At 37.9% G+C, this 18938-nt stretch overlaps 1 protein-coding gene across 1 annotated transcript in view; it reads right to left on the bottom strand.

Moving 5' to 3' along the window:
* Positions 1 to 704: 704 nt before the first annotated feature.
* LOC139118391 (collagen alpha-5(IV) chain-like) overlaps positions 705 to 18938 on the bottom strand; it is a 51607-nt gene continuing 33373 nt past the window's right edge. Inside the window, exons 26-39 of the mRNA XM_070681689.1 lie at positions 16325 to 16486; positions 15911 to 16000; positions 14949 to 15101; positions 14082 to 14270; positions 13618 to 13860; positions 12211 to 12390; positions 11953 to 12003; positions 9735 to 9920; positions 9311 to 9441; positions 6803 to 6974; positions 5866 to 6075; positions 5206 to 5418; positions 4322 to 4614; positions 705 to 2499 (exon numbers count right to left, since the gene is read on the bottom strand). Coding sequence (XP_070537790.1) covers positions 2245 to 2499; positions 4322 to 4614; positions 5206 to 5418; positions 5866 to 6075; positions 6803 to 6974; positions 9311 to 9441; positions 9735 to 9920; positions 11953 to 12003; positions 12211 to 12390; positions 13618 to 13860; positions 14082 to 14270; positions 14949 to 15101; positions 15911 to 16000; positions 16325 to 16486 — 2528 coding nt within the window. The 3' untranslated portion in view covers positions 705 to 2244. The remainder of the gene's footprint in view (positions 2500 to 4321; positions 4615 to 5205; positions 5419 to 5865; positions 6076 to 6802; positions 6975 to 9310; positions 9442 to 9734; positions 9921 to 11952; positions 12004 to 12210; positions 12391 to 13617; positions 13861 to 14081; positions 14271 to 14948; positions 15102 to 15910; positions 16001 to 16324; positions 16487 to 18938) is intronic.

The following is an 18938-nucleotide window of genomic DNA, read 5'->3' as shown; positions in this document are numbered from 1 at the left end:
CCATGGGTCTGTGGCTCGTGATAGTTATAGCATGGTGAAATTTTGAAATTTGAGATGGGCAAATTTGGCAGTTTCTGCTACTTGATATTCATATTTGGAAGAGTGGAATTGAGAGTTGCTCTTGAAGTTCAGAAAAGAAAAGTGAAATTCATGTGTGTGCTGCTGAAGAACTGGGGACTTTGACATAACACAACAACTTTTTAGATTGGTGCATTTGGCGTAGACAAGAGCAAAGAAAAGATTGTCCATGTTCTGGGGAGTGGATGGTCAATAACTGAAGAAAATATCTGCAAAGCAAAAATTGCCCAAAACTTTTTTATACAGTCATGCTAATTTTTGGAGAAAAAATATTCCAAATGATGGTCAGCTTAAAAAGTATGTAAATGTGGAAAAAGTACTGTGCATGCTGTGCAAAATCAGATAAAATTGTTTGTCAAATTTCAGAATGTGGAAAAAGTTTATATCATCATCCTTATCGCCTGTCTCCTAAGATGTTATGGTCCATTCCAAGAGACTGGTTCACTCATAGTGTCATCAGTCACTTTGCCTGAATATACCGAGAACTCGACAAAAAACCGCCATTTATGAACTTTTTCAAGTGGACAGATATTTGAAGCAATACTTATAAATTAACTGATCCACCAGTTCAGTTCATACATCCACACAGAGCATAGAGCCATTCAAAAGCAACAAAGGCAACTGTATTTGGTGACATAAGGGTAAATTTATTCTAGTTCTTGAAAATGAAGACACCACAGAATTTGTAAAATTACACAATTTGTTGAATAGCTAAAAATTGTCCACCTTTATTAAAGATTTATTAAAAAGATAAGAAATCACATTATAAAATGAATAATATTATAAATTGGACTAAATGAAGCATCATTTGACTGAGATATCAAATAGATGTTCTTCTGTTAATCAGTAAATGAAAACAGCTGTACCTACACACAGGGATTCACATACACAAAAGATATCTTTTAATAACATTATTTTGTTTCTATGTCTACTGACTGTATTTCCATATGAGAAATAAAGCTTTCTGATGAAAGGTTGCATAGTAGAGCAGAAAATACAATGTATGTTTACATTCTGTATGGGTAGATGGGTACTTTTGAGGCACTTTGTGTAAGACAATAGAAAAATACTTCTACATGGAAACTGAGAAGTAGCAAAATTGATACATAAACGGTTTACTTAATGCTGGCAGCACCGTAAGTGACAAATGAGAAAGTAGCACCATTATAAACAGGTTGATATTTTTACTGTTACACTAACTTGTATAAATACAAAATGAGGAAGATGGAAGTTTAAGGGAGACCTTCCAATCCTCGCTATATTTCAGTTTTATGTGAATTAAAAAAAATCATCCTTATAGCTTGTTCCCCTATACTGCCTGCATCATTTATGAATGTCTAACCTAAATGACTGAATTTAAAATAGCACCAGTATTCCGTGAGATTCAACCTTGTACATAAATTTGTAAACAACGGAATGTCCTCAACTTAACAATAATTTGTGAGTCTGGAATCAAAATTTGAGACTGTACGCAGCATAGGAGACACTGGTAAATTACATCTTCAAACTATGGATGATTCAGATATATGTTGCCAGTTTAAAAATCAAGAAAAATGTTAAAATATTTGAACGAGGTAATAAGATAAGAAATTTGGTAAAATTTATGAAATGTCTGACAATAAAAAATCTTACAAACAACGAAACAAATAGAGGAGCCAAGATGAGAAACTCAATTTGATACACTGACTTTAAGGAAGGTACAAAAGAAGGAAGTATAACTGAATAGTTGGGTCATCACATCAAAACAAGCATACAGCATAATTTGCCACATTTGATTAACAATCAGCTTATATAAATAAATAAGAGCACAAGAGACCTAGCAGATTTTAGGTTGCTAAAAGTAATCTCTTCAAAATGTAGCATGTATACTGCAACGAAGATTCTTTACCATTTACAACTAAAATAACCAAGACTACCAATTGTTAACAAGATATTATAACTAGGCAATTGCACTATCAATGGTTGAATTTTGTGCCAAATTTTTCACAGATTTCCTTCATCATATCATTTCATTTAAAAAAAAGTTCACCAGCATTTTAGTCAACCCACTTGAGAGGATAACACGCTGTCCCAAAACTGAATGCACCTAGTTTGCGCAACAGTCTCAGTAGTGTATTTCATGATTAGTTTTGTTTCACTATAGTTTTGTACAACTTTTGAGGCAAATTAAGACAATCTAATACAGACTTGACAACGGCTGACTCTAGTTCTAAGGGATCCAGCCTTGAGAGTCTCTGATACTGGTCTTGAAAACTGGCTATCTCTGTTTATTGTTGCAAGCCAGAAACTATATGTTGTTGCGTAGTAATTGCATTTGCCATCTCCATGACATTCTATAAATGGTGATGCTCGGAAATCTTCTAAACAAGATCCTGGGGATGCTAATGCTTGACCAGTACCCTCAGCACCTGCTCCAGTATGCTGTAAAATATGGAAAATATTTCTGTGAAATTGATGAACTGCATAATGTTACTAACATAAGATTTATGTAATCAATGCACGAAGGAACAATCTGCAAAAACTCTCTCCCTTCATCATAAGTCTGCAAATGGTAATCTGTATACAAATAAGGCACCTGTTCACCTCATAGTTCTTCTGATGAACCAATTTGATGAAATTTTGTTAGACTATTCACTGAGTAACAGAATTTAAACAACACACGTGGTACAAGATTATGGTACAATGCGTGATGTATAGCATGAGCTACTATGAGTGCTACATGTACATGGAGCAGATTTTACCAAAATTGAGTATTTTCCTGCTTGAAGAGGGGATTTACGCTATTAAAGTAAATCAATATGTGTTTCTAGTGTTTAAAGTGGTCTTCTCCGTAGTTTGAGCATTCAAACAGGAGTAAGATTTTGACATTAAACACATTGAACAAAAATTCAAGACCAAGGACCAAGCATTGTAAACAAATCACTGTGTAAATGACATAGTCCCAAACTGTTATTTAGGTGCTTTGATTAGATTTAATGATGCATGAGTAAGATTGTGTGACTGGAAAAGCATAGATTTATATAGTCATCACTATGCATAATAGCACCTTGTTTTTGTGCCAATTTTAAATGGAATTGGTCTTGGCATATCTGAAATGAATCCAGTCTGACAAAAATTAAAACAAAATGGCCACCAGGTGGCCACATTTGATCATATCACATAAATCAATTGATGCGCATCTTTACTTCAAGGTACTGCTCCCTTGTGCCAAGTTTTATTGAACTTAGTCCTGGAATTTCTGAGCATTATAGCTCTGCATAACAGGCAAAAATCTAAACAATGTGACCATCAGATGGCAATATCAGATAGTATTGTAAAACAAACTGACATGCATCTATTTGACTTTGCACAAGGGTTGAATGAGAATCAAGACCTTGGACATCATCATACTACCATCTTGTAATAAAGATCTAACGTGGTGCTTAAATCAACAACTTGTAAGTCAGCTTCAGTTACTAAAAGCATTACGATCCAGACTGATACCTCAACTCACATTACTCAAAGGTACGAGCATAAGTGACTGAAATCCGTCTAGGCATGCTTGGGGCACTGGCTCAAGACCGACAAAAATTAAAACAAAATTGCCATTAAGCCTATGTATATGCGATTGTATTGCAAAAGTTGTTGACATGCAGCTGTATGTCATAGCACTATGTCCTTGTGCAGAGTTTGAATGAAATTGGTCCAGTCATGTCTGTCTAAGTAATGATCATTCTTGAATTTTAGGCAGACTAAGAAATGTGACAACTTTGGTGTGGCTAACAATACTGCATCTGCTGATCTGACATTTCTGAAACTACAATTCCCATGAAGCTGGTGCTGCTAAAGTGTTTATCATCTTTGAATTTGCTCTAACACCATATTTCTGTTTCCCAACCACCCTGTGTTTATGCATCAACCTCCTATGCTAGTTCAGGGGCCGATTTTAGCACAAGTACATTACAGCTGGCATGGCCTCTTGTCCTACAACATGAATGCATTGACAAACTGATGTCATATAATTTTTTGGCCATATTAAAGGTACTACTTTGGTTTTATTGTTGTTACAAGTGTGCACTTCCTAAAGAAATGAGATCTTAGTGAATTTCAACCATTGCTCTGAATGAATAGACAAGTCTTGGAGCAACATCTAAACAAGTTTGCAAAAAGTTTCTCATATTTTCTACACCAACACAACTGTAAAGTGTAATAATATTATGTAACCAATATAATGGTGTTATGTACAAGGATATTGGAATCTTACCATGACAAAACTGTAACCGATCCAGAGACCAGTCCATCCTAATGGACAGTCTGGCACATTGACAGATTGACTGTGCACAGCGATCACATGATTGGGTGCTTCACAAACCGAACAACGACTGATGAATGGTTCAATTGCTTTTGCCCTGATTGGTGCCATATCCATTGGCATTGGTTCTGTTGTAGTTAACCAGTAGGAGTAATCATTTCGTGATGCAACATTACACACGTTGTTGATGTTACAGAACATAAATGGCATTGTACTGAATCGACGCATGCAGCTTCCAGCAGTTCCTGCAAAGAAGCATGTAGAAAATGATTCAAAATTACACAGAATATGCATGAAGTCTGTAGAGGGTGATAAAACAATTTGAAAGATGATCTGTAAGACTAAAATTATGGGAACTGTAAGACAAGGCAACAGGCATCCTTGTGGTCCAGGATTAGTTTTCACTGAGAACAACAATGAACTAAGTAACTGCACAGCACCTGAAAATCAAATACCCAGGGCACTTGAAATGGAGCCTGTTCTATAACGTTTTTCACAAAAATAATTTTAAAATATGACCCAAAAAAATAAAATAAGCCACACAATTCTGATTGAAGACAGACTCCACAAACAAAATAAGCCAAAAAAGTCATAACCACTTATCTATTGAGAATGGATGTCATATAATCTTTGGAAAAATTTGAGCAAAGCAAATTCAAAAGCAATATGCTTCAGTGTTCTTTTGGAACATTTTACAAATATACTACAAGTGGAACCTGCACAAATGTATGCAAAGTTTAAATCTGAGTCAAAATATCAAATTACACTGCCTGTCACTGACACTGGGCATTACAACAACACAAATAGCTTCAAAATGTTAGTCATTATGAACTAACCTAAATCTTGTCCATGTGCTCGTTCATTGCCTTGCACATAGAGTAAACTATAACCATCCCACATCTTAACAGTATCTGATGGACAGGTGGGTACGGCTGATGTTTGACTATGACGTGTAATGAAGAATCCAGAAGCGCCACCTCCAATACCAGGTTGACCTGGTTCACCTTTGAAACCCGGAGAACCAGGAGGACCAGGTGGACCATCAAATCCTGTCAACAAAAAAACATTCTTAGTTAGTGCAAGGATGTTAACACAACACCATCTCTTTGCCCTCACAGAGTTTAACACTTTCTCAGTGCATACAACAACCCTTTTTTCTGATCATGGTATTATTAGTTACACAATCAGTGTGGCTACTAAGCCAATTTGACGCATCATGAAGCAGGGCGAACCCACTCAACACACAATCTAATAATTTTTTTATTTGAAAACGAATAATTCACTGTGAAATTATTTAACTATTGATTAAATGATGAAATGCATGTAAGATACTATGACTGACTTTTCAATTACATCGGTTACATCAGATTGTAATGGATATAATGTACTACGATGTTGAAATGCTAGCTTGATGATGACAGCAGCAACTTCACACCGAATGGACTTCAATTATGTAACTTGACAGTTTCTCATCCAATGACTATAGTATAACTTGCCTCTTTCGCCGGGTAGACCTGGTTGGCCTTCTCTTCCATCAAATCCTGGAGAACCTGAGGCACCCCTGTCTCCTTTTTCTCCAACAGGTCCATCAAATCCAAGAGGACCGACGGGTCCTGGTGGTCCATTTTCACCAGGTGAACCAACCTTACCAGGATCACCTGGGTCTCCCTTTGCTCCCTTCATAATCATTGGATCTGGGCTCACACCTATGTAATTTTAATAAAATTCAAAGTATGAGCTCTTTCTCCACATGGATTTATTGAGTTACTTGTAAAATAGGTTAACACATCTTTTCTTTTAATCATGGTAATTACATAATTCAGTAATTAGTATGATACAGCAAACAAGATGACTGCCCTCATACAATTATTGGGAATGGAACCTGTACTCATACTTCACCTAAAGTCGTACAATTAAGATTTTAGATGGGCATCTGCAATTAGGTTTTAAGATAAGATTCTAGATGGGCATCTGCAATTAGGTTTTAAGATAAGATTTTAGGTGGGCATCTGCAATTAGGTTTTAACACAACTGCACATGGCAGCTGTTAATCTAACCAAATCTGTTGAACATTTCAATTGTAAGTTTAACATTTCATCATGACATGAAAGCCTCTCAGGGGTGTATTTTATGTTCTCTTCAAACTGATAACTAAATTATAACTTGCCAATCACAAAAGGTACATATCTAAGTATAATAATATTTTAGAGTTGCTCTTGATTTTGGCTTAATCAGTATGCTCAAAAATATCCAGTTTTGCTAGAAATTGTGTTCTCCGAGATGATGCATAATGACAAGTTTACTGACAAACATCAGCATTATCTCCTCACTGCTGAAGTTTCTTGTTTCAATTGTAATTCAAATGAGTCATTTTTTATTGTTCCAGTACTCCAAATTCCATAAGCATTCCTTCAAGTGAGGTCAAACACTGACCTGGTTCTCCTTTCTGTCCTTGAAGTCCCTCCAAACCTCTTGGTCCTTCTGGACCAGATGGACCAGGCAGACCAATGTCTCCCTTTTGTCCAGAGCGTCCTGGTATACCTGGAGGACCTGGGAAACCTGGTTGGCCTGTATTTCCCTTCTCACCAGCTGGTCCATCTTCACCCTGTCAAAAATCAATGTGAAATCATTTTAAATAGTATCATAGATGAGGTTTCCCCTCTTACTTAGACATTGGATAGGACCGTCTGCATGCAAGCATATACCAGGCAAACTGACCCAACAAGGCAAGTTTACTCTTCGGGTTGGTACATGGTCACTGCAGTTCCCATGATTTTTCAGGAAGTATTGAACAATTTTCTAGAGTAGGAGTATCTTTGGAAAATATGCTCCATTTATGAGGAGTGATTGCATTGTCTAGAAGAGCCCAATACACATTACAATGACCTAGTTAGAAACATGATTAATTCTTACACTGTCTCCTCGTCTATACTGCCTATGCCTAGTCCAGAGCCCATTCCCCCTTTTTTGATTGATGTCTCTAATTTGGGTCATATCCAGCAAACCACCAACCCAGTTTACCAGTCGCTATTGTCTGTATCTTGAGCTTGAAAGTAAATTAGCTTTTAACTTCTTGTCTCTCCTTTCTTTTCTACGTTGTATACATCAAGTGCTCAAAAACTTCGAATGTACTTTGTATGTTTTATATTTATTCCTGTCTACCCAACATGTAATTAGTTCCAGAGACCACCCCTGGAACTGTTAGTTTTTGCTCATTTTCCTTCTTTCTTTCTTTCTTTCTCTCTCTATTTCTCATGTTACTACCATAGAACATGCTATATACAAATTTTACCTTCATTACCCAGAATGCATTGCAACACGCTTATGACGTCATCACTCAGCTTACACGGATTTTTAAAGGCATTTCTTGTTTGTTTATTTATTTTTTTTATTTTGCATTACACAATATCAAATTGCGTTCAGCTATTAATAATTCTAGCTTTCTTTCGCTTTGTTTTTTGTTGCTTTTTGATTTTATTTTTCTCTAAATACCCGCCGTACGTGGTACTATACTATTACGTCGTACGCCTTTCATACAGACTGGCCTGGCGATGGCGGACATGTTGAATTTTTGCTTTGCGATGATTCCAGCATAGCGACTGATCGTTCAAGAAAATGTATGGTACTGCCGCGTGTTCAGATTGTAGCCATTTCGAGATCTGTGTATGTCAAGATGACGTTGAAGCCATGTGTGTCACCTCGTGTCACGCATTCGTAACTTGCATGGATTCGTTCGATTGACTTTGAGAAACAATTGCACTTGATCCAGTTTCAAAACCCATGACCCGTTTTACAATATTCAAGCATCATGAAATGAAATAAAAAGGAACTGCATGAGCTAAAATGATCCTTCGTTTGATCATTTGATAATGATATACAGCAGCTATGTACGTACGGTACAGAACAGGTTCAAAGGTCGCGTGTGTTCAAGTGTGCTCCATGCTATGCATGGCGGCTGACGCCACGCTGTTGTTGAAGTTTCGTACATTTGTCGAAGTAGAAGTCGATGCAATTTCAAATTTTTTCTTGAAAATACCCGATAGCAATATTTTCGGACTTCTCTTTTTTATGAATTGAGTTTTAGAATCAACATATTTCTCTGCAGGCATGCTCTGCTGACTCCGAATTGTAACTGTGTAAGTGCAATATTCAGTCCCCTATGAACTTGTCTGTGTAACTATTTTGCCATGGCCGTTTAAAAAACGTCCATGGTTTTAGCAATCTGCCTACAGACAAACTTGTAGTAACAGAGGATCACATAAAAACGTCTGATTTTGAATCTTATTCAATAGAGAACTGGAAGACTTTGAATGAAAATATTGATGTAATATATGAAGTGCTTAAAGTGCATAAGATTTTACTTTATCCTTTTATTGTTGGATTTTTTTGATGCTATGGAGTGATGTGTGTATTGCATAATTAACACAAAATTTACATATTGTTATGCAAATTAGCCAATCATGTTTCAGAACTGTGTACATATACGAGGCTTTCTTTGTTGATTGTCCGGAGCTGAGTGGGTAGCCATGTGGCCTCGGTTTTCAAGTTCAATGGCATAGGTCCAATGTCTCCCCTCGTCTGATATACACTTCCGTGCGTTGTCGCCCCTGTATGTATGTGTTACGTTTTTTTACCGTACATGTAGGCATTTGTAATCTGTGTACTGTAATTCCCTGGACTGCCTTGCTTTTAGTTGTATTCTGTTGTTACCGCTATGTATCAATCTTCATCTCACATTCTCTTTTCTCCGCTGCTCTGGTCTCTGGAACTTCGCTTTTGCTTGCAAATGCTTTCTAGTTCTTATTTGACTTCGCACCATTAATCAATACTCAATCAATCAATCAATACTCCTCTGAGAGCTATCATCTGAAATTTCTCATGCTATTACTTTTACTACTACTACTAACTACTACTACCACTACCACTAACACTACTACTTACAGGTTCTCCAGGCTGTCCAGGGGGTCCATCTCTTCCAAATCCTGGCAGACCATCCTCTCCCTTATCTCCCTTTTCACCCTGTAATCCTGGCAAACCAGCTTGGCCTGGAGGACCATTAAAGCCTGGTGGTCCTGTCAAGTCAAATATATTACATACACTAAGAACACAATCTAACATATTAAGATGGTAATACTCTGCCAAAGTAATTTCAAAATTAGTTGATATGATGAAACAGTTTAGCAAGTCCTCAGCTGCCATATGAGAAAATTCAACTTCGATAGGTCAAACTTCTTTTGGTTTGACTGATAGACAATTCTTACTGAATCAACAAGTGAATCTATTGACTGCAGCATGATCAACAGTGAAAAAAAGAAAGGATGAAACCTTAGTTTGGAGGTGAAAACAGAAAATGTTGAACACAAACCATTGAATCCTGGATCACCAGATTCACCAGGTTCTCCTTTCTGTCCTGTTCCACCAAAACCTGGTTCTCCCTTCTCTCCTTTTGGTCCTTCACTTCCGTCTCTTCCTGGATCTCCCTTGTCTCCTGAAAATCCTGGTATTCCAGAACGACCAGGAAGCCCATCCTCTCCATCTAGACCAGGGGGACCTGTGTAACAAAGTTTCATGCACAGAATATCATAATCAGGATATTTTGATACTTTTTGATTTAGTAATACATATTACATCCAGTTACCAACTATGGTGGTTCTGTATAAGCACATTCATTCAGTCTGTGGTTTCTTTTCTGTGCACTAAGGAATATAATAGTGTTTACATCTTATCAAAAATAATAAATATATTCTTTTTATAGAATGTAGCAAATCTTGATATACCTAAATAAAAAGTGAATAATCTAGTCTCTTGTTGTAAAGCTTGCTACCAACACAAGATGCTACTTGAAAAATTTAACTACATTTATTTAAAAGGACATAAGCTGTAACTTGCGGCAAGTTTTTGAGTATTCTGCTTCTCTACATCAACTACCATGTCTGACCCTAATCCGTTTGTCATGCTAAAATTTTGAGTATTCTTTTTGTCAACACAGCTTGTATGTGTGTAGAGATCATTGTTTATTGTTTACAAATGAATTCTAGTCTAGACTTGTATACAATTTTCAACAATAACAATATAGATTATACTCATATAGGTTGTGTTGATATGCTAAATGCTCAGCATTAAATAGCAGTTTAGGGATTCAATGCAGAAAGTGTACAGAAACCACAAAAAAAAGATCTGAAAAAATAGCCAAATGATACAGCTTATGGAGCTTTAAGAATAATAACAGATCTCTAAAACTTTTCCATAGAAATCCTAGGTGCAAAGGCTCTGTGTATGGACAGTGTATTCATTTTAAGCAAGACACCAGAATGATTTACTGGGTATTTACTGCTGTCAAACGTAAAATTCACTATTCTCAAAATTTTAATACCATTTCATTATGATATAAAGACAATGTGTATGACAATATTTGTAACAACCTGGCTATTAAATATGAAAGGAATCTGGGAACTGGTTTCTATTATTTTTGGAAAGAAATTTTGTGTGGTTTCTGAGATTTGACCTGGATGAAACTTCAAATCAAAATTCAAAGCAAGCTTGAAACTTTTGACCCAAAATGCAAATATGTAAAAATTCAGTTAATTTAGCGAATCACAGATGTTATTTTGTAAAATGAAACGATATCTATTATTTCCATGTAAGGAACTTACAAACCAAATATTAAGGCAAGCCAACTAGTTGCTCCTGAGTTATTGATTTCTGGCAATTTCCACATGTTGAGGTTAACATGTTAATTAGAACCAAACCCTATCTAGAACTAAGGATGTATCTCACCACCAAATAGTAAGTTTTACATGAAGTAGTTTTAAGTTTTTGCCTGTAATAAGATATGCACAGCTGATCCAACTTGAGGGGTTAACCATTGTTAGCGTCAGGTTATAAATGGTATTTAGCAATTTTGGCTAATGTCACGTAAATTGAATCAGTCAAATAAGAAACTGATTAGCAATTTTTTCCATCGCATTTCAGAAGTCCGTCACTGTGTCTCAGCCATGGAATTGCTTGAACCACAATGCCTTCACTGTTCTTCCAGTGCTTTCCACTAGTTCACCATCACTGACTCAGCCTTTTTAAGACTGGCTGTTGTCCTCAAAATTGTGTGAACCATGACAAATACCGCCAAAATATGATAACATGTCTTTTGATTTCAATGCTGTTTTCCGTTTCTCTGACATCTTGAGGGAAAACAGTGAAGGCAATGCAAGTGTGAGATTTGCCCCAGCATGTTTGCTATATATATTTACTAAAATTACAGTTATGATGATAAACTCCCTCAAGTTGGTACAAGTGTTGTGAGATTCTGTGAGATCAAAACACTCAATGAAAATGGCTGCCATGAGAATGACTACATTACATCGATCATTTACCAGCAAGATCAAGTGAGAACTTTGCCAAAGTGATGAACAAAGTGCAAAATATTTTGGCAAACTGAATTAGACTTCGCATTTGTGCATTTGGTAAGCGTTAACATTAGCCCGAACACTGGCATTAACTTTAAAGTTTTATATTTTATGAAATTTGTTTTACAGTGATATTAGTTTCAAAAACTACATTTCATAAATCAGACCTAGTATTTTTACCTTGTGGACCGGGAGGGCCTGGTCTTCCTGGGGAACTTGGTCCAACATCACCTGCCAATGTAAACAATAATTTCTATTCAAATAATATGGTACAAGGTTTATATTGTATCTCAGACATAATATTATTTTCGCTGCAGTTTTTGCATACAGTGACTACTCAACACATTTATAAGTAAATATATTACTGAGACTACACTGAATGTAGAGCATAGGGTTACGACAAACAGAGTTTATGTAATGTACTTTTCTTCCACGGACCTTTGTCACCCTTTTCCCCAGGAAATCCTGGATTGCCGCCAGAACCAGGATCACCACGTTCTCCCTTCATACCAACAGGACCTTGTGGACCTGTCTCTCCATCTCTTCCTGGTGGTCCATCTTCTCCTGGAGGTCCAAATTCACCTGGCTCTCCTCTTTCACCTGGTTCTCCATCTTGACCTATGTATACAAAAATGGCATCAATTACTGAGTACACTGTGCTTCCAATTTGTCAAAACTGATGTGAGTTCAACAAAAGAAATTTTTAAACTATTGTAAAAGTGGTGTCCTTTGTACCAAAATGATAAATGTGTAAATTTACCATCAATTCATCCTAGACACTAACAACTGTACTTTGAAAGTCTTTATATAATAGTTCAATGGTTTGAGAAAAAACATGTTTTGACCAAAATATGAGAAAATAACTTTGGAAAATATGCAATCTTCATTATGATTTGGAAATGATAGCATTAAGTCATTCTAAGCGGTTAGGGTTACGTTGAAAGAGATATTTCAGAAATATTTGGAAAGCATTTTTGAACAAAATTTGTCCCAACCAACAATGGTAATATGCCCTGAAAACCCCCTGGTACTCTATGACGTCATCGGACATTTCTGTCTGAACCGGGTTCAAAGGGTTAAACTAACTTCTGTTTTCATACTCTAAGCAGTAGTTTGTGAAAAAGGCTTTATAAACATGATTTAACTTCATTAAACTGCAAAAGAATTTCCTCAGTGTTCAGATGAAAGTCCATTTTTCAGGAAAATTTCCACCAGACATTTTAATCCAGTTCAATAACCTGTTCAATTTTCATTTTGTGTTTTTATTTCATGTTTGCCTTGTATATTTTTTTATTTCCAGATTTGCACTTAAGTTTGACTGCTGACCTGTGTAACCAGTGAATGAATAAATAGGATAAGGAATAAGATAAGGAATGCTTGACATTGTATTTTTTGCACATGGGAGGTAAAAACTAAATTACTGCACATTCTACACAGTTGATTAGCTGTGAAATTTATTAGTTTAATGACAAATGTGGGACATTTTGTGTCAATTTAATGTGCTCACATGATATATGTACTTGTAACTGCCTATAGTGTTTTATTTTTGCCACCTATAACCAAAATGCCCTACATCCTGAATACTGTGAGCTTGAAATGTATGGTGCATCTTGAATCTTAGTGATCCACTGCATTTGAGGTTGCCATCAAATCAGTTTGTACTACAATAAAATACATATCAAAGCCTATATAAGAGCCATGTATGTTAAGTCATACGTAGGTCTAAATGAACTACAGGAGTCATATGAAGATAGATGTACCAAACAAATCTAATTGCCAGTTATCTTCACCAATTCTCCTGCAGATATTTAACAGTAACATGATACAAAGGTATTGCTGTCTTACCGTCTCGACCAGGTTCACCTTGTTCACCCTTAAGGTCTAAAAGATTTAGTGGAATAGAGTCTCCCTTCTGACCCAGGTCGCCTTTTTCTCCCTGTAAACCAGGAGGACCTTGAGGTCCGGTTCGTCCAGGTGGTCCAGGTTGTCCTGGATCACCATCTTCACCTGATTCTCCATCAAATCCTGGTAAACCTGGTTGTCCTGGAAACCCTGGAGAACCTCTCTCACCTTCTTGTCCTGGGGAACCTGCATGTGCAAAGTTGAGCAACTTCAGAAATAATAGCTAGCAATAGTATGTTGGAAGTCATTATTTGCCCAAGCAAATGCATACTGCACTTTGATACTGTGGTGTTACTGTTTAAAAGATGAACAAACAGACTCTACAACCCAGAAAGTCATGTTATTTGCAGTTTAAATGTATTTCTGGTAAAACAAGTAATTGTCAAAAACTTCCATATTTCACTTACCTGGTATACCCATGTCACCTCTATCTCCTTTAGGGCCAGGGAAACCTCGAAGACCATCAAATCCGCTTGGTCCTGGCTCACCCTTCTCACCTGGACCACCTGGTTGACCTGGGAATCCAGCAAGTCCTGGTTCTCCTTTGGATCCCTCTCTTCCAGGGCGACCAGACTGTCCTGGGGCACCGGGCGCACCTTATAAAAGAATTTGTATAATGGGCATTTTTGTCTTCATAAATTTCAAATTTACCTACACAGATATTATCTAACTGTGTCATGACTATACATCATAGCTTACAGAACCTCCCAGTTGAGATAAAATTACATCATGATAGGTGGCTTTGTTATCTCTCAGCATAATCTTTCAGAGCAATGACTGTATGATTAGGCCCCCTAGTCATTCAACATAAAAGGAACAGCTCTACATGATCTCCTCTTACAACAATAATATGGCGGTACATTGCAGACTTTGCTGTCAGACTGATACATAGAGTACAAATAGGACATAAAATAACATCAATAGGCAATCTTTGCTATACTATACCAAACAGGAAATACATAAAGTGAAAAATACACCAAAGTTTAATGAGGTCTGACAAAAGTCACTGAAGTTTGAATATCAGTGATCTCTGTATCATACAAATGTTGCCCATCAAATGTTTTGGATATCATTCAAAGGAATCAGTTGTCTAATATACATAGAAAGACTAGCGAAGTATCCAAAATGGCCGATACGATAATTGTTGGCTGTAAACATGTTTTGACATAAAGATGTCTTGACCTTGAAGAAGGGGAATATTTGTAAACTACTGCAATCATTAGAAAAATGTTAGTAATTTATTGATGACGATGATGTATCTTGGACAGACATACCTGGTTCACCTGGTTCACCTTTCATATCACCACGTGCATCTCTTCCAGGAGTACCTTTCTGGCCTGGCTGTCCTTGAAATCCCCTGTCACCTTTTAGACCTCCAGGACCAGGAGGACCTGGCAATCCTAAATCACCAGGTTCCCCTTCGTTTCCTGCGACAGAGTTAAAAAAGCTATGTGAGTATATCAATCTTTTTTTACTTTATAACAGCATTTGCATGACACCTTCTACAATTCACAACCTACAAGCAGACTCTACATTCTTTGTACAACCAGAGACACAAAATTTCTTTTGCTGCCTCAACAAGAAGTCACTCGAGCAACTATGTGTCACAAACAGGGTAATTATAAGTGAAGTTGTCTTTGGAAGAATGACATGTCAAAAATATACAATAAAGTAGAAGTATGCTTTGTTGAGTCTATGTAATTATCTGAAATGGTCCTGGAATATGCCTAGCAGTCGACAAATAGTACCCCATCCCAGCCACAACAGGGAAACACCTACTAAGGGCCATGTCACTTTACCGTATGTCGGGGGAGTTACAGAAGCACTGAGTCGAAAATGACATGATTGCTGAGATTAGATTTATGTGTTAACATATGAGGACAAATGTATCATAAAGGATTGGTAATACAAGTTATCAGAATTACTGGTTTGTTGCTGAATATGCTATATTCACAAACAAACCTGCCATATTTGCTCAGTACATGTAACATGATCAGTTTGCAAATTTGGCTGCTGTTGACAGAAATTCATACAAACATCTTGTGTATATCTAAATTCTCAGCTCCCCCTTGTAACTATGGCATTTTGAATTTGGTTTCTATGAATTCCATCATTACATTAGTGATATCATTGGGTATTTTCTGTTTACCTTCAAAAAGCAATGTAAAATTTCTGGCAAATATAGTGAATATATATTTCTTATTGAATTGTGTTGTACATTAGCCCTGATACGTACCTTTTTCACCAGGAAGGCCATTAACACCAGGTAAGCCAGGTTGACCTTGTCGACCTGGTTGTCCAACTGAACCCATTTCTCCTTTCTCACCTGTAAAACAATGCATGATGACATAACCATCAAATTAAACATCAGATTAAATTCATGGAGAACAAATACACATTTACACATTAACTTCTCAGTATTTAAAAGTCAACGATTTACTGCTGAATATTTTGTCAGACATTTTCCATTTCTGATATATGTTCAAAATCTGATGATGAAGAGACAATGGAGTAAATGTCATTTCTCATGACCTAAACCATCCTATGCAAGATGCTCTACAATGAATTCCAAAGGTAGTGTGTTCAAGATTTTTTTATCGTTATTCAGAACCTTTTCCACAGAAGATATTTATTTAAATAAATGACATACCTGGTTCACCAGGTGGACCATTAATTCCTGGCAAACCTCTTCTTCCTTCTGATCCTGGTGGTCCTTCTGGACCAGGTTGGCCAGGTTCTCCCTTTGGACCAACTTGTGCTGACCGTCCTGGAATTCCAGGAGAGCCCCTGGAACCCTTCTCACCTGATAAACCTGTATTAATGATATTAAAACATAGAAGTTCCTTCAATGACAATGTGCTTTGTCGGCCTTTGAAATACCCTCATTGTAAAATGCTAGGATAACTATTAGTTGCCCCTGGACATAATACTGTATTCATTTCAATACTCATATGTTGCTGATGTTTGTGAGAAAAGGAGCAAGATGGGCACTTTCCCTTAAAGTTTGCCTGTTCAACCTAATTTTAATTTTTCAAAAGATCACTCGGTTTTCAAGCATGTACAAATTACACATTACTTCAAAACCTCGAAAAATTCCCTGACAGTGATAGAAACTTAGAGATAGCTTCCATATGCATGACATCATGAGCTTGATTTGTGAAAAAATCATCTTCAGTCTTATTCTTGGCAAGACATGTGTTTGGTTGGTGTGCATGTGCAACCACATTTTACAGCTGTCCATCCACTTTATAGCAACACAGGAAGGGGTAACCAGCCATCCCACTGATCCTTCCAAATTGGAGGTGCCCAAAATCATACAGAGGGATATATAGTGATCATTTTGACCATGTTTCCATCACAGATGACAATTTATAGCCAAATTCAACACTCAATTAAGAGGCTAGATATTGATATTACGTTGGCCAAAGCTTACAGATACATAATTAGCTATGGAATCATGAAATATGCCTAAGACTGCATGAACGGTCTCAATGTCTCAAGTGTCCAGATATTTCATGTCCTTAATTTGATAATTACTGAATCAACAAAAAAAAGGCACAAAAATCCTAAGTTTGAACAATATTGGATACAAATTACAAGTTCCAGTCATTGCTGTTTGCAGGCTTAGTTGTCATTCAATATTCAATCTTTTTTCTAAACATAGGGCCAAAGTCCCTGAAGCTACTATAGACATGGATACAAAATTAAGTATATCCTGATTGTATGAAATTATCTCACTAAGGTCATCCTAGGGACATGTAAACCAAATATTAACCCTTTTCCTGCCAAGTCGGTGAAAATCCGCTTGAAATTCGGTGTAGCTAGAATCTGAGCAGCCACGGCCGTTATCCTGCCAAGGCGGTGGAAATCGGGCTACTTTTTGGTACCCCCTTTCCTGCCTAGTCGACGGAACTACGTGTAGCAAACCCTTGCTCGCGCTAGGGGTCGTTCGAGGACAGGTTTTGGGCGAGGAACGGCGTTTGCTCTCGAAATGGGTTCACAGAGAGTCCAAGGAGGGAAAGGAAAGGTGCGGAAGCTACCCAGCCAGTCCCCCACCCCGTTGGGGGACTGGTTTTTTTTTTGGGGACGAGTAGCGTACTTGGCAGGTTAGCACGGTGACGTATCCTAGCGGAGTTTGGTCTAACTTGGCTCTGAGCCACTACATAGATTGCGGCCGAAATTGACCGTCTCGGCAATGCTAATCTATAAGGCAACCGCCTAAGACCGCCTCAGCTGGCGGTGCAATTTTTGCCAATGGTGCGAGACGAAAATCACGGACTTAGTCCTGATTGACGGGAAGTGCGGACGGATTTGACGGACTCGGGTTGATTAGTCCCTGACATGGAACTGATCCGAACGGACTTGAGCGACATTTGTGAAGGGTAACCACCGCTTTTAACCGACTTGTTACCTTCTCGAAAAGACTACCCAGTCAGATGTCGGACGTTGTCGGCTACACTTGGCTCTAGACGTTCAAGCCGTGCAACGAAACACACCGCCTCAGCCTTGCCATTCACGAACAAGGCCTCGAAATTCGATCCATTGTTCACTGACTTGGCGGCTGCGGTTAGGTGCGTGAACCGTTGTTCACCGACTTGTTACGCCTATGTTGTCCCTGTGAAGTTCGGCTAACGGCCGAGTCTAACGGGAGTTGGCAGACCTGTGTTTCGTTTATACCGTGGTATAACCGACTCAGGTAGAGGTACCTGTCGGTATATTCCGAGTTTTACGCACTCGGGCGTCAATGACGGGTCGTCATCACCGCTGATGACGTAGACGTGCTGGCCATGTTATTTGAAGGAGCCATGATTGCCCAACGGATGAGGCTGAGACAGCTGTTGACAATTTTGGTATCCTTCCTCTTTGACCGCCTTAGTTGGGTAAGCCGCTCGGAAGGCAACGGTTATGACCTAAACAAGCCGCTGAAGCACTGTTCGTTGCCGTACAAGAACGAGACGGCCAGTCCATTACTGCTTAATGGGCGATCAGTCGGGTTGGCTTGTCACCGACTTGGATGACAATACGCCTTGCTCGGGCGTACTTAGAAGGGACATGAGGTTAAAGATACGGGTTTCCCACCCGTACTGAGCATGGGCTTGGGCCAACGTCCTTGGGTGGCAGGTGCGCATGCCACGTACCCAGCTGGACGGAATGTCAAGTTGAGATGCTAATGACATTGACTATGTTATGCTAAGTGCTCGAGGGATTTGCATTGCAAATGAGTATTATTAGCATATCAAATGGTGCGGACAGGCAATTTACAT

Source organism: Ptychodera flava, chromosome 19 (assembly GCF_041260155.1).
Source record: "Ptychodera flava strain L36383 chromosome 19, AS_Pfla_20210202, whole genome shotgun sequence".
Classification (NCBI taxonomy): domain Eukaryota; kingdom Metazoa; phylum Hemichordata; class Enteropneusta; family Ptychoderidae; genus Ptychodera; species Ptychodera flava.
This window is presented reverse-complemented; position numbering and strand designations above follow the sequence as displayed.